The 16,175-nt window shown below is 47.6% G+C and overlaps 1 protein-coding gene across 1 annotated transcript in view; it reads left to right on the top strand.

Moving 5' to 3' along the window:
* LOC132830557 (Na(+)/citrate cotransporter-like) overlaps positions 1 to 11,751 on the top strand; it is a 57,890-nt gene extending 46,139 nt beyond the window's left edge. Inside the window, exons 10-12 of the mRNA XM_060848342.1 lie at positions 5,312 to 5,473; positions 8,592 to 8,729; positions 10,728 to 11,751. Coding sequence (XP_060704325.1) covers positions 5,312 to 5,473; positions 8,592 to 8,729; positions 10,728 to 10,856 — 429 coding nt within the window. The 3' untranslated portion in view covers positions 10,857 to 11,751. The remainder of the gene's footprint in view (positions 1 to 5,311; positions 5,474 to 8,591; positions 8,730 to 10,727) is intronic.
* The last annotated feature ends 4,424 nt before the right edge of the window (positions 11,752 to 16,175 follow it).

Here is a 16,175-nt window from a genome sequence, read left to right as displayed (position 1 = left end):
CCCTGACAGGCAGCACTAACCAGATCACAATAATTCACTGTCATTATCCTGTAAGCCTGATTTTGTAGGAGCAGGAACTGTCTATAGTCTCATTAGGAACAGGAGGAGGACATTCAGCCCATTAAGCATACACTGCTGTCCAGTTGACTGTTCGATTTTGCTTTTCTCCATAGCCCTTGATACACTTGCCTTCCAAAAATCTATCCATCTCACTCCTGAAACTTCCAGCTGACCTCCTCCCACAATCCCAACAGCGTTTTGGAGGGAGAGGGCTCCATTTTTCCCCTTTGGCTACTTTCTGCAGAATCCTTCAGATTGGGGTGGCACGGCACGGTGGCTCAGTGGTTAGCATTGCGGCCTCACAGCGCCAGGGACCCGGGTTCGATTCCAGCCCCTGGCAACTGCCTGTGTGGAGTTTACACTTCTCCCTGTGTCCACATGGGTTTCCTCTGGGTGCTCGGGTTTCCTCCCACAGTATAAAGACGTGTAGATCGGGTGAATTGGCCATGCTAAATTACCCATAGTGTTAGGTGTGTTCGTAAGAGGGAAATGGGTTTGGGTGGGTTACTCTTCGGAGGGTCAGTGTGGACTTGTTGGGCTAAAGGGCCTGTTTCCACACTGTAGGGAATCTAATCATTCCTGCCCTTCACTTGGGAATCTCTTAACCAGAGCAAATAGCTTGATTCTATTCAGTATTTTACAAATCTCAATTGTTCATTGCCTCACCTCCTGAACTACAGAAAGTACAAGTTGAGACTAAACGTGTACTTCCTGACAGTGCAGTTTTTACAAGAGCCCTAGGATGGTCAGTGGGGAGTATAAAGACAAGGCTTTGTAACTCAGACTGTATTGTAACAATACAGGGGACGAGAGTGGAGACTGGGAATGAGAAGGGACTGCTCCAGTGACTGGCAGCTCAGGATCACACTTACAGGCTGGGGTTACATATCGATTAGGGACAGAAATAGGCCATTCAGTCCATCCAATCTGCTCTGCCATTCCATCATGGCTGATATGTTTCTCAACCTCATTCTCCTGCCTTCTCCCTATTACCTTTGGTTCCCTTACTAATCAGGAATCTGTCTATCTCTGTCTTAAATAACACTCAGTGACTTGTTCTCCACAGCCCTCTGCAGCAACGAGTGCCACAGTTTAACCACCCTCTGGTGAGAGAAATCTCTCCTCCTCTCCTTTCTGAAAGGTTGTCCCTTCACTCTGACGCTGTGCCCTCAGGTCCTATTCTCCCCTAATGTTAGAAACATCTTCTTCCCGATGAAGGGCTTTTACCGGAAACGTCGATGTTCCTGCTCCTCAGATGCTGCCTGACTGGCTGTGCTTTTCCAGCACCACACTTTTCACTCTAATCTCCAGCATCTGCGGTCCTCACTTTTGCCGAACATCTTCTCCGTATCCACTCTATCCAGGCCTCTCAATTTTCAATCAGGTTCCCCCCTCATCCTTCTAAACTCCACTGAGTACAGATCCAGAGTGCTGAACCATTCCTCATATGACATCCCCGGGATCCTTCTTGTAAATCTCCTCTGAATCCTCTCCGTTGCCAGTGTATCCTTTCTTAGATAGGGAGCCCAAAACTGCTCACAATATTCCAAATACAGTCTGACCAGAGCCTTGTACAGCCTTGTACAGCCTCAGCAGGACAATCTAGATGATCTAGAGGAAGGACTTGAAAGCTGGGTAAGCAAGTTTGCGGATGACACAAAAGTCGGTGGAGTTGTGGATAGTGAGGAAGGAAGTGGTAGGTTACAGCGGGATATAGATAAGTTGCAGAGCTGGGCGGAAATGTGGCAAATGGAATTCAATGTAGCTAAGTGCGAAGTCGTTCACTTTGGTAGGAATAACAAGATGATGGATTACTGGGCTAATGGTAGGCTACTTGGTAGTGTGGATGAGCAGAGGGATCTTGGTGTCCATGTACACAGATCTCTGAAAGTTGCCACCCAGGTAAATAGTGCTGTGAGGAAGGCATATGGTGTACTGGGCTTTATTGGCAGAGGAATTGAGTTCCGGAGTCCTGAGGTCATGTTGCAGTTGTATAAGACTCTGGTGAGGCCTCATCTGGAGTATTGTGTGCAGTTTTGGTCGCCATACTATAGGAAGGATGTGGAAGCTTTAGAACGAGTGCAGAGGAGGTTTACCAGGATGTTGCCTGGAATGGTAGGAAAATCTTATGAGGAAAGGCTGAGGCACTTGGGGCTGTTCTCATTGGAGAAGAGAAGGTTTAGGGGAGATCTGATAGAAGTGTATAAGATGATTAGGGGTTTAGATAGGGTAGATACTAAGAACCTTTTACCGCTAATGGAGTCAGGTGTTACTAGGGGACATAGCTTTAAATTAAGGGGTGGTAGGTATAGGACAGATGTTAGGGGTAGATTCTTCACACAGCGGGTTGTGAGTTCATGGAATGCCCTGCCCGTATCAGTGGTGAACTCTCCTTCTTTATGGTCATTTAAGCGGGCATTGGATAGGCATTTGGAAGTTATTGGGCTAGTATAGGTTAGGTAGGATTCGGTCGGCGCAACATCGAGGACCGAAGGGCCTGTACTGCGCTGTATCCTTCTATGTTCTATGACATCCCTGCTCTTGTATCCTAGCCCTCTTGAAATGAATGCTAACATTCCATTTGCCTTCCTAACTGCCAGTGGAACCTGATGTTAACCTTAAGATAATATTGAATTACAACTCTCAAGTCCCTTTGTGCTTCAGATTTCCAAAACCTTTCCCCGTTTAGAAAATACAGGGATCTTCCACTATCCGAAAGTCGAGCATTCCTATGAAACCTTTTGTCAGCCAAGATGGCGTAAAGCGAAGAAGCATTAACTTATATGGGAAAAATTTCACCTTTTCTCAAAAAAAGCAAAACTCCTCCTGGATTTCTTTCAGTTAGCGAAAACAGGCACTAATGTAGGTCTTCCATAAAAGCGAAGTGGTGTAAAGTGAGCTTTTGAAAAGTGGGGGATACCCGTGGTCGATATCTCTACTCTTCTTACCAATGTGCATAATCTCACACTTGCCCACATTATACCCAGTCTGCCACTTCTTTGCCCACTTTCCTAGTCTGCCCGTTTCCTTTTGCAGCCTCACCCTTCCTCACCACCACCTGCCCCTATCTTTGTATCATCTGCAATCTCCTCAGTATCATTGTCCAGCTCATTAATGTACATCGTGAATAGTTGTAGCCCTAACACTAATCCCCAATCCCTGTCTTCTGCCAGTCAGCCAATCATCTCTCCGTACGGGATGTTTAGGGCAGTATGATGGCTTAGTGGTTAGCACTGCTGCCTCCCAGCGCCAGGGACCCAGGTTTGATTCTGGCCTTGGGTGACTGTCTGTGTGGTGTTTGCACATTCTCCCTGTGTCTGCGTGGGTTTCCTCTGGGTTCTCCGGTTTCCTTCCACAACCAAACATGTGCAGATCAGGTGAATTGGCCATGTTAAATTGCCCATAGTGTTAGGTGCATTAGACAGGGGTAAATGTGGGGTAGGGGACTGGGTCTGGTGGTTTGCTCTTTGGAGAGTCGGTGTGGACTCGTTGGGCCGAAGGATCTGTTTCCATACTGTAGGGAATCTAATGTAATCCTCAATCCCTGTCTTTTGCCAGTCAGCCGATCATCTCTCCATACCATTACCTTGCCCCTGACAATATGGGCTCTTATTTTGCAGCATCCGGTGTGGCACCTTGTCAAAGGCCTTCTGGAAATCCAAACAGATCCCATCCACTGGCCCTGCTTTGTCTAACTTGCTCATTACTTCCTCAAAGAATTCTAACAGATTTGTCAGGCGCGATCTCCCAGGCCGTGCTGACTCTGCCCCATTTTACCGTGCACTTCCATATGCTCTGCAATCCCGTCCTTAATATTGGAATCTAGACTCTTATCACAACCAATCTCGGCTAATCAGCCTGTAGTTTTCTGCCTTCTGCCTCCCTCTGTTCTTAAACCGAGGTGTTACATTCACCGTTTTCCAGCAGTCTAGGAGCCTCCCTTGTTCCAGTGATTCCTGAAAGATCACTACCAGTGCCTTCACAATCTCCTGAACCCTGGGGGTGTAGTCCATCTGGTTTGGGTGATTAATCCACCTTCAGACCTTTTCAGCTTCCCCGGCACCTTCTCTCCACTGAAGGTCACATCACTCACCTCTGCCCCCCTGACTCTCGCTGCTGGTGGATCCCACCCCCAGGCCCTACAAAGCCCTGGAATTCTTAGTCCCATTTAAATAGTTTCTCATCAGTTGGAGTTGTTAACCAACCCGAAATGAAACGCACCTCAGTTTGAAAATGGGAGATTGCAAAATCACATCCCAACAGATTCAAGAACAGCTTCTTACCCGCTCTTTAGTCTTATGAACGGACCTCTTATGTATTACAGTAGATCTTTCTCTGCCCCCTCTCTGTAGCTATAACCCGATATTGTGCATTCTGCTCTGGTACCCTGATGTACTTATGTAAGGTATGATTTGTCAGGTTGACATGCAAAACATACTTTTCACTGTATCTCAGTATATGTGACAATCATATATCAAATCAAATCCTGTAATAATGGCCCTCAGGTTTATGTCAATACAGTGAGACTATTTCATTTGTTTAAAGATCTGGAGTTTTAAATGCCTTGATAGCTTCACCGCTCCTTTTGCACAATTCTCTTGAGAGATGGTGGCTGCAGTATCTTATACAGGATTGATATCATCTCCTGGCTCTGATGCTATATGGCTTTATTAATGAAGCTGGGGAAACTGTGCACCTTATTAATCTGGCTCTCCCCCATCCTGCCACCTTCTATGTAATATACCCATATGCACCCAGCTCTTTCTGCTCCTGCGCTGCCTCCATTTCTGCTCTCTCTCTAGATTTTTCCTGGCAAAAAAGAATCACTCCACATTATCTTTCCCTTTACACCCATTCCACATTTATATCCCTCTGGTGTTCTACACTATTCTCCTCACATCTTCCCTCAGTTGACCCCCCCCCCCCACTGCCGTCCTCTAACTCTAACATTCCCCCCTCTCCAGCCATTGTTTCATTTGGAGGACCCCTAATTACGACTGAACAGAGTCCTAGTCCCAGGATAGTTCTGCTGAAGATAGTCTAAATAATCGAGCTCCTAATTTCCTCAGAGCTCATACCAGGCATCCACAAACTAAGCCTCACCCACCCACTTCTTTACCTAAACCAATCTGTGTGTGGCTCAGGTAATAATCCTAAGGTTATTAACTTTTAAGGTTCTATATTTAATTTACAGACATGAACAGAAATATTGTCTGAGTTAAAATGTTCAATGTTTTTTCTTCCCCCCCAGGTTTCTGGCCTTTCCAGGTGGTTGGGGAATCAGTTACTGCCCCTCCAGACCATTCCCCCATGGGCCATTGTGGTTATCTTGTGTCTGACAGTTGCTATCTTCACAGAGTGCACCAGCAATGTCGCTACAGCTACCCTCTTCCTCCCTGTCCTGGCTTCAATGGTGTGTGCTTTCCATTTAGTGCGTTATTCTGTTACTCTGGGGTGAAATGTGGGGCTGGGGGATGATGGGGGGGGAGGTTTTCTTGGGGTTCCAACGCTGTGGGTTCCACTCCCAGCCAGGGAGTGCTGCCATTGTTCAATACACAGTCCTTTAGACCAGGCTGGGTCAGCCTGGGGTCAAACAGAGGTTGAACTCTGGTAACAGGAATCAGTCAGGTTACTGCTCAGGAAGGAGGAGAACAAATGGGAAAGTTCCCTTCCAAGCCCCTCACCATCCTGACTTGGAAATATATTGCCGTTCTTTCACTGTCGTTGGGTCAGAATCCTGGAATTTCCTCCCTCAGGGCATTGTGGGTCAACCCACAGCATATGGACTGCTGCAGTTCAAGAAGGCAGCTCACCCCCACCTTCTCAAGGGGCAACTAGGGACAGGCAATAAATACTGGAACAACCAATGATGACCATATCCCATGAATGAATTTTAAAATGGGCTAAATCACACTTTTAACCTACACCAACCACAAACATTGAGCCATTAAAGTTCTAATCCATTTTCAGTTTTCTGTTTGGAATTAGGGTGGGTGATCAATGAGGACAAGCAGATGGGGGAAGGGTGGGGGAGGGGGAGAAATTGGGGAAGGTGAGTGTTCGGGGGAGGGGGAGAAGTTAAGGAGGGGAGATGTTGGGAAGGGGGAAGATGTTGGGGAATGGGAAGAGATTGGGGGAGGGGAGAGAATGGGGGAAGGGGATGGGGAGAAGTTGGGGAGGGGGAGAGTTTGGGGAGGGCAGGGTGGTAGATGGGAAGAGATTGGGGGAGGGGGAGAGGTTGGGGGAGGGGGAGAGGTTGGGGGAGAGGATTGGGGAGGGGGAGAGAATTGGGGAGGGGGAGGGGTTGGTGAGGAGAGAGGTTGGGTGTGGAGAGGGGGAGATGTTGGTGAGGGGCAGAGGTTTGGGGAGGGGGAGAGGTTGGCGGAGGGGGAAAGTTTGGGGAGGTGGAGGGGTTGGGGAGAGGGAAAGGTTGGGGAGAGGTAGAGGTTGGGGCGGGGAAAGGTTGAGGAGGGGGTGGGGGAGGGGGAGAAGGTTGGGGAGGGGTTAGGGGAGGGGGAGAGGTTGAGGAGGGGTTGGGGAGGGGGAGAGGTTGGGGAGGGGTAGGGGTTGGGGAGGGGTAGGGGTTGGGGAGGGGTAGAGGTTGGGAGAGGGGGGAAGGTTGGGGAGGGGTAGAGGTTGAGGAGGGGTTGGGGATGGGAAGGGGTTGGGGGATGGGGAGGGGTTGGGGGATGGGTAGGGGTTGGGGGAATGGGAGACTCATAGAGTCATAAAGATGTACAGCATGGAAACAGACCCTTCGGTCCAACCTGGCCATGCCGACCAGATATCCCAACCCAATCTAGTCCCACCTGCCAGCACCCGGCCCATATCCCTCCTAACCCTTTCGGTCCATATCCCCATCCAAATGCCAATGTGGTTCACATTGTAAAACAATCCAATATGAAGGGTCCTGACCCAAAACGTCCAGCATCTGCAGTCTTCACTCTCTCCAAGCAATCCAAGCACCTTCCAAATTCACGACCACTCCCATCGAGAAGGACAAGGGGCAGCAGATACATGGGAACATCATCCCCCTGCAAATTCCCCTCCAAGCGCCTCCCCATCCTGACTTGGAAATATACCATTTGTTCACTGTTGCTGGGTCAGAATCCTGGAATTCCCTCCTTAAGGACATTGGGGATCAATCTACAGCACTTGGACTGCAGCAGTTTCAGAAGGCAGCTCACCCCCACCTTCTCAAGGGATGAGCAAGAAATGTCAGTGATGTTCCCTTTTATATCAGGGTTTCAGGGGCTGAAGGGGTTAATGCTGGGGAGGGCCTTAAGCATCAACGAGAATACTGTCTCACAGACTGGGTGGGAGAGCAGTCGCACATCCCGAAGGAGAGACACCAACAATGTGCACCTTCCTCATAGCCCTGAAACATTGTCTATCTTAACTCACAGCTAGATGCTATTATGTAATGACCTACATCTTATTTAAGTATAGACCCCTTTCTCATTAGATGACCAAGTGGATTTCCTCTGTCACACTCATCCAAGTGATCCCTGTAGATCCCAACAGGAAAGAGGATGGTGAGCAATGTATATTGCTTCTGCAACATGTTGGACAGGGGAACTACCTTCAGATCCCTCAAGTTACTGATTGTTAAGAAGGAATCCTCAACTTCAAATTGGGGAATAAGCCATCAGAGCTGACTGGAGGGGCCGAATGGCCTTTTGGATGAAGCTGAAGTCTCTTTAAGGATCCACTGGCTCCCTTTAATGAGGGAGAATGATGTTGGTCAGTGACCTGACCCCAATCCCTCCCTCAATCTCAAGATGCTCAAATCAAATGGTTCGCAACATTTGTCTCATGGTCATTGATGGGACCCTGGGTGGGAAAGAGCTGCTGCTGTGACCGGCCAAGCAACATTCACTGACCCCCCAGCCTCCCTCCCTCCCCCCAACCCCCCTCCCCCTCTCCCTCCATGTGTCTCGCTGCTACTGAAATAATCAATGTGGTGCCTCAGAGATACAAGATTTATCCCAAAGCCGGTCACAGCCAATGAGGTACTCTGAAATATGGTCACTGTTGCAAAGTTAGAGCCAATTTGCTCACAGCGAGCTCCCCCAGACAGCAATCTGAGAAATGACCAGATCATGTGTTTTGCTGCTGAATTATTGGCTGGGACACTGGGATTAACTGCCCTGATCGCCTTCAAAATCATGGGATCTCTTACATCCACCGAAAAGAACAAGCAGCGGGTTTCATATCTCATTGATCACATCACGGCCCTGTACATTCAGAATAAACACCCACAGAATCTCAGTGCCAAATCCTGTTCATCATGGGGCTTCTCGTCTGTTGGGTTGGATATTTCAATATCACCTTCAGCCGATTTATTGAAGATCACGCGAGTGAACTATTAACACCAGCATTGAATGATTACACCAAGTTAACTTGGGTTCAATTGTCTTTCATTAAACAATAATCCTACTGCCCATAATCCCAGATAACAAACACAGAGCGGATGTGTCAGCGCCTCCTCCTTGCTAACTTGTCCCTCTCGCTCAATCTTTCCAATTCAGGCCATCACCATCCGGCTGAATCCTCTGTACGTGATGATCCCGACCACTTTAAGCACTTCCTTTGCCTTCATGTTGCCTGTTGCTACACCCCCCAACGCCATTGTGTTCTCCTACGGTCACCTCATGGTCCTTGATATGGTGAGTATTTTGATTGGCAGAGGAGTGGGGGGGGGGGAACACGGGGTTGGAGGGGGAGCGATGGGAATCAGACAGGAAAGTAAAGCTAATTCCCAATCTGAATAAACATGTGCAATCGATGGGCTGAATGGCCTGCTTCCACACAGCAGGATTCTATCATGGTACTGAATGGTGGAGCAGGTCAAATGGACAGAGATAGAGATGGAAGTTGGAGACATCTTGCAATGGCATATTTAAAATGGCAAAAGCAGGAAGTAGTGATGAACAGCTGTGTGTCAGACCGGAGGGAGTACATGTTGGTCTGTCTGGGAGTCACAAGCACTGCTCTGTCTGCAGAATGTTCGTGATCTAGACTTTGGTGCACATTACTGCGTATAACCCCCCCCCCCCCCCCCCCCCCCCCCATTGAAAGTACATCCCACCCAGATTTGGAAATCTCTCCTCCTTCCTGCACCGTTACTGGGTCAACATCCTGGAATTAACTTCCTAACAGCACAAGGGGTTATACCCAGACCACATGGGCCTGCAGCAGATCAGCACCAGCTACTCACAGGGGAGTTAGCAACAGGCAACAAAAACTGCTCTTGTTCACAATGCCCACCTCGTGTGGGAATACAAAAATTGCCAGGCAGTTTCAAAATGTGTCGATGATATGGAACAAGGAAATAATGAGGAGGAGAATCGCAGCCTTTGAAAGGACACAGACGATCGGAATGGGGCAGATTCATGGCCGATACAGGATAACACAGAGAAGTGTGAAGTGTTATATTTTTGGAGGGAGGAGGAGATGAGGGAACCAAAACTAAATGGTACAGCTGTAGAGTGGCTGTATGCACCGAGACACCAGGGGGAGGGGTGCACCTTCCAAAGTGACAGGACAGGTTAGGAAGCTGTTAAAAAGCAGACAGAGCATCAGCTTAATCAAAGCAGGCAAAGTGTACAAGAGCAATGAAGCACTAAACCGCAAGCTTTATTTATAAACCTCTGGTTAGTGCCTGTGTATTGTGCCCAGTCTGATACCAGGTACTGGCAGAGATGTCAAGGCTTTGGTGAGGGCACTCAGCATTTTATTAAAATGTTTCTGGGGACAAGGGTTCGCAGTTACATGGAGAGATGTGGGAAGATGAGGTTGTTCTCTGAAAGAAGCTCAAGAGGGGCTTGTTGGAATAATACTGAGAGCTTCCACAGGAAGGGACTGTGTCTGCAACACTAGGCTCAGGAATGGGAGTTCAGAGGTTTGACAAAGCCTCCTAAAGTAAGGGGAGGAATGGATTTCTGTCACACTGAGTTGTGATCCAGAACAGGCTGCTTGGAAATCTGGTCAAAGCAGATTTAATAGGAACTTTCAAAAACAGAATGAGAGAAACTGTAGGAATGAACCACAGAATAATCAATGTATCAGGAGGCATTGAGCTCCGTGGGGCTCCATCCAGCCCCAGTGTGCACTCGTTCCCATCGACCCTGCAATGGTTGTACCTTCAAACCCCTCTCCCCGTTTGGATCTTCAGCCAATCACCTTCAATCTGTGTCCTTCTGTTATTGAACATTCAGTAATTGGAAATATTATTGATTTATATCCCAGTGAATACTCTGGGAAAGATATTGCAGGGTAATGGGGAAAGTGTGGAGAGGTGGGAGTAATCTACAAGAGCTAGCACAGCTATAATGGTGAAACAAAGTCTGTCTGTGCTCCATCATTCCAACAGATTGCAGGGGCTGAATGGCCTCCACCTTTCCCTGTATAACAGACAGTGAGGGGCTGAATGGCCTAATTCTATTTCATGTGTAAAAGACTTGAATGGCTATGCAGGTGGGTCCTCTGCTGTAGACAGTGAAGGGCTGAATGGCCTCTATCTGTTCCAGACTCCAGCACTCGCACTAATCTCCGTGAGCTCCCTCCCTCCCTCCCAACATCAGGAATGTTTTTTTTAAGGTAGCCAGCTTTCTGAGGGTAGATTTAAACCAATGTGATGGAATCGATGTTTTCCCTTTCCACAGGTCAAGGCTGGGCTCATGCTGAACATCATCGGAGTGGCCAGTGTCACTCTCGCCATCAACACCTGGGGTCGGCTCATGTTCAATCTGGACAGCTTCCCCGAATGGGCTAACGTCACCCAGAGAGAGTGAGACCGGGAGCATTTTTATTCCGTCATGTGGGAGCCGGAGGGTATTGAGGTGGGAAATGGGGAGAGTGGAGCATTAGACGCTGTGACCTACACACAGTGAATCCTAGAGAGATGTGACTGGGCCAAGTGTGATGTATGGGGCATAGATCACTTGACTGAGCGGAATGATAAGTGTGTTGATTAAAAGCCTGAATTATCTCCAATAGCTGTAGCCTTTAGTTGGGTTCCTTGGTTTCCAATTCTTCCACAGCCTTGTCCCTCCGTCACTCTGTAACGTTGTCTGGACCCACTAACCGTCCAAGATCTCTGCACTGTGCACTTTTGGCCCCTTGGTCACTGACGTTACTGACTCCATTGCCTGTAGCCATTCCATCAGCTGCTTGGGCTCTGAGCTCTGACATACCCTCCCTCAGCCTCCCCACGTTTCTCGCAAACTCTGCTTCCCCCCTCCCCACCCCAACCCACTGAAGAGATGCCTCTTTTTCAAACTACTGGTCCCCAAGCTCATTATAGCTGTGTGTGAGTATTTGCTGAACAATACGCCTGTGAATTGTGTGGAATGTTTTACTATCTCGAAGGCGTTATACAAATGCAAGTTGTGTTTGCTCAGTCCTGGATGAAACTGAGTGAGGTGACCAGTCTGGGTACCTGGATCTGTCACCTGTTATCAGCCTGGAATTGAGAATTGTTCCTCACTGTTTATACCCCTCAGTTCAACAAAACAGAAAAGATTGTCAAATCCAGTGAAAATACAAGAGGGTGTCAGTGTCACATTCTGTCTAATGTTTGTTTTGTGTTCAATCAGTACATTCTTTTAGAGCCTGTCTCCTCCATTTCTTCTGTTTTAGATCAAAACCTTTTCAATAAAGTGGCCTTTGAAAATCAGTCAGTGTTAATCCTGAATCATGGTTTGAAAATTTGTTTTCTCTTTTCGGTTCAAGTATCCTTGGGTTGTCCTGTAGTTGTAGAGAAACCTTCAACCCATCTAACCCACCTATCCCATGGAACTCCTTATGGTAGGGTCGCTAACTTTGAGTGTATTGCAGGACAGTTCATTACATGACCTTTCACCCTGAGCTGATACCTTTTCCCACCTTCAATACTTGATAAGATCCAAAATGGGATCCTGAGGATTGTGTTTGAATCCTCATTATTTGATGGCTTTGATACCTCACTCCCACCTCCCAATCCATCCCCTCTAATTCATTCATGTCCAAAAATCCATCCGACTCTGTCTTGACTTGACTCAAAGGCTACGTGTTAACAGCTTTCTGGGGATAAAGAATTGCAAACAATGAGAAGAGATTGCTGATCTCAGTCTGAAATGGCCGTCCCATCATGGCCTCTTGGCCATGCTGTCATTTCTGCCGTCAGATCAAATTCTCAGCGTCGACTCCACCTGAGTCTCTCACATGTTTCTACATCTTGGTGAGAACCCCTTTCCCGAGTGTGCCCAATCTACCCCACCCCTCATCACTAAGCCAGTGCAGTTTGGCATCTCAATGAGATAATGGGTGCCCAGCAGATCAGTTCAATGAGGATGGTAGTAACAAACAAGCCAGGTGTAGGAGGAGACCATTGGGCCCTCAGGACTGCTCTGCCTTTTGATCATCTTCACGTGAAGAGGTGACCAATCAGCTGTGGCTGCAGGATGTCAGAGTCTTCTATCACCACGGAAACACAAAATTACCAGATGACTCCTCCCCACTGTGGCCGCTCTCTGGTAGATTTGAGAGTTGGTTGGGTCTGCCTTGATAAGGCAAAGTAATGTTCACCCAACACAGGTGACCATCTCCAACAGTGAGGGAACTAACCATCGCCCATTCATATTTTCAATGACATTGGAATACTGCGTCCAGTTCCGGTCATCCTATTATAAGAAAGATGTGGATGCTTTGGACAGGGTTCAGGGGAGGTTTACCAGGATGCTGCCTGGACTGGAGGGCTTGTCTTATGAGGAGAGATTGACTGAGCTTGGACTTTTTTCATTGGAGAAAAGGGGGAGGAGAGGGGACCTAATTGAGGGATACAAGATAATGGGAGGCATAGATAGAGTCGATAGCCAGAGACTATTTCCCAGGGCAGAAATGACTAACACGAGGGGTCATAGTTATAAATGGGTTGGAGGAAAGTATAGAGGGGATGTCAGAGGTGGGTTCTTTACACAGAGAGTTGTGAGAGCACGGAGTTGTGGAGGCAGGGTCAGTGGGGACATTTAAGAGACTCCTGGACATGCATATGGTCACAGAAATTTGAGGGTGCATCCATGAGGATCAGTGGTCAGCACAACATCGTGGGCTGAAGGGCCTGTTCTGTGCTGTACTGTTCTATGTTCTATGACCCTGACTGCCAACATCCTGGGGGGCATCATTGTCTACAAACTAAACTGCACTACCATTGCTAACCAGGGGTTGTGCCCTCGGTTAGTGCCTGTGGTTCAGGGTTAGTGCCCATGATTTGGGGTCAAGGTTCGGATCAGGGGTTCAGTTTGGTTAAGGGCTAGAGTGAGGTTTAGGATTTGGGTCAGGATTAGATTTAGGCTCATCGCTTCAGATTGAGTTCAGGTTTAGGGCTTTTCTGCAGCCAATCAGAAAGAGAACATACTTTTGATAACCTGATTGTTTAATTCCCTCCTCTTACATGAAGAGTAACTCCCCTTCCCTCACACCAATACTTCCATACTTGAGGGGAAAACACTATGGGAAAGCCTTCTCTTTTTCCATTTTCCTGATGGTAGTTCTCTTCCTTGTCGGTTCACAGTATTCCCACTGGGATTTCTCATTCATTCCTGGAGATTCCTGTCTAACCCTGCAGTTCTGGTGTCCCCCTCGTCTCCTCACAGATACTGAGTCCTATCAGCCAAGTCCCTCCAGATTGGAATCTTTGCCAACAACAACAATTTGCATTTGTATAGCAAAAACGTTAAGTTAGCAAAAACAGCCCCTGTTTTCTCCAAGAAAGGGGACAGGCCGGTGTGCCAATCAGTGACACGTCATGGGTCACCTCCACAATTTAGCCTAGAAAGGAGTTTGGATCTAAACAGCTTTGGTGAATACACACCAGAATTTGTATTAAACATCGACAAAAGGACATTACTGTGGATTAAACATTGTATGAAACCAGCAGAGAATGCAGTAATAGACACAGCCCTGAGTTTACACAGAGCGTTTTCCCCAGCCCCTGATAAACACTGACTGGGGAAACACACAGGAGTAACCCTGCCACAGCTCATTAAACAATCAGCAGCGGGTCCTGATACCACCCCACCTCCCGAAAGGTTCACATTGTACATGGGGGAGGTTCTGAGCATGCTCACTATGGAACACTCTGCCATTAAAAAACATGGCAGTGCCCAAATAGGCACAATCATGGAGAATACTGGACAATTCTAGCAATGCTGGCAGAAGCACTGTCGATGCACCACATGGATGTGTATCGTTCATACGGAGTACGTTGTCCACTAAGGGATTACTATCCATCAACAGAGGGAGTCTCAAAGGAGAGTTTTTAAAATTCATTCCCAGGATGTGAGCATCTCTGCCTGGGCCAGCATTCATTGTCCACCTCTAATTTGCCCAGAGGGCAGTTAGGAGTCAGCCACATTGCTGTGGGTCTGGACTCAAGTCTAGGCCAGACCAGGTAGGGATGGGAGATTCTTTCCCAAATGGACATTAGTGAACCCAACGGGCTTTTCCAACATTTGACAATGGATTCATGGTCATCATTAAACTCTTAATTCCAGATTTTTATCAAATTCAAATTCACCATCTACCGTGGGATTTGAACCCAGGTCCCCAGGACATTACCTGGGTTGTTGAATGGACAATCCAGCAATAATACCATTTGGCTTTTGTCTCCCCTTATTGCCCGTCCCTAGTTGCCCCTTGAGAAGGTGGGGGTGAGCTGCCTTCTTGACCCACTGCAGTCCATGTGCTGTAAGTTGACCCACAATGCCCTTAGAGAGGGAATTCTAGGATTTTGACCCAGTGACAGTGAAGGAACAGTGGCATATTTCCAAGTCAGGATGGGGAGGGGCTCAGAGGGGAACTTGCAAGGGGTGGTGTTCCCATGTATCTCTGCCCTTGTCCTTCTAGATAGAAGTGCTCATGGGTTTGGAAGGTGATGTCTGAGGATCTTTGGTGAATTTCTGCAGCACATCTTGTAGATGGTACACACTGCTGTTACTGAGAGTCAGTGGGGGAGGGAGGGGATGTTTGTGGATGTGGTGCCAATAAAGTGGGCTGCTTTGTCCTGGATGGTGTTGAGCTTCTTTAGTGTTGTTGGAGCTGCCCCCATCCAGTCAAGTGGGGAGTATTCCCTCACACTCCTGACTTGTGCCTTTTAGTTGGTGGGACAGGCATTGGGGAGTCAGGAGGGGAGTTACTCGCTGCAGTATTCCTAGTCTCTCATCTGCTCTTGTGTTTATACAGCAAAGCCAGTTCAGTCTCTAGTCAATGGTACCCCTCCAGGATGTTCATAGAGGGGGATCCAGTGATGGTAATACCATTGCATCTCAAGGGCTGATTGGAAAATTGTCTCTTATTGGAAGTGGTAATTGTCTGGCAGTTGTGTGGTGTGAATGTTACTTGCCACTTGTCAGCCCATGGCTGGATATTGTCCAGATCTTGTTGCATTTGAACACAGACTGCTTCAGGATCTGAGGAGTGGTGAATGGTGCTGAACATGCTGCAAACATCAGCAAACATCCCCATTTCTGACCCTACGATGGAGGGAAGGTCATTGATGAAGCAGCTGAAGATGGTTGAGCCAATGACAAAGAGAATAAAGGAATCTATGTTCTAACAGCCCTGTGACGTTCTGATTCTGAATGAGTCAAACACCTTACAGTTTCTTCCCAAGAACTTCTCAATGACTATGCCCCTGTCAGAACAGGAGCGAGTGATCTGCTCTCAAAATAAATACAAATCTTAATTCATAACTGCATTAATGTCGGACATCATTTAAATCACTCCAAAGTGAAGGTCAGGCAGTGACACTTTCAGAAATATGACTGATGGAACCGTAACTTTCACTTAAATAGAACAAAGAATTATGGGATGCTGGAAATCTGAAACAAAAACAGAAATTGGAGGCCCGAGGAAGGGTCACTGGATTCAGAACATTAACTCTGCTTTCTCTACACAGATGCTGCCAGACTGACTGAGTTTCTCCAGCAATTTCTGTTTTTGTTTCCAATATTCCCTTGGTGCCCGCCCTGGATCCAGCTGGGAAATATATTTTCTCACTGAAAGACATTTCCTCTGGCCAGCTGTTCTGGGGTTGACAGAAATAATCAGCAACGCAGACGGAATCCTGGTTT

Source organism: Hemiscyllium ocellatum, chromosome 31 (genome assembly GCF_020745735.1).
Source record: "Hemiscyllium ocellatum isolate sHemOce1 chromosome 31, sHemOce1.pat.X.cur, whole genome shotgun sequence".
NCBI lineage: Eukaryota > Metazoa > Chordata > Chondrichthyes > Orectolobiformes > Hemiscylliidae > Hemiscyllium > Hemiscyllium ocellatum.
Note: the sequence above shows the minus strand (reverse complement) of the source record. Positions and strands in the feature narration are given on the sequence as shown.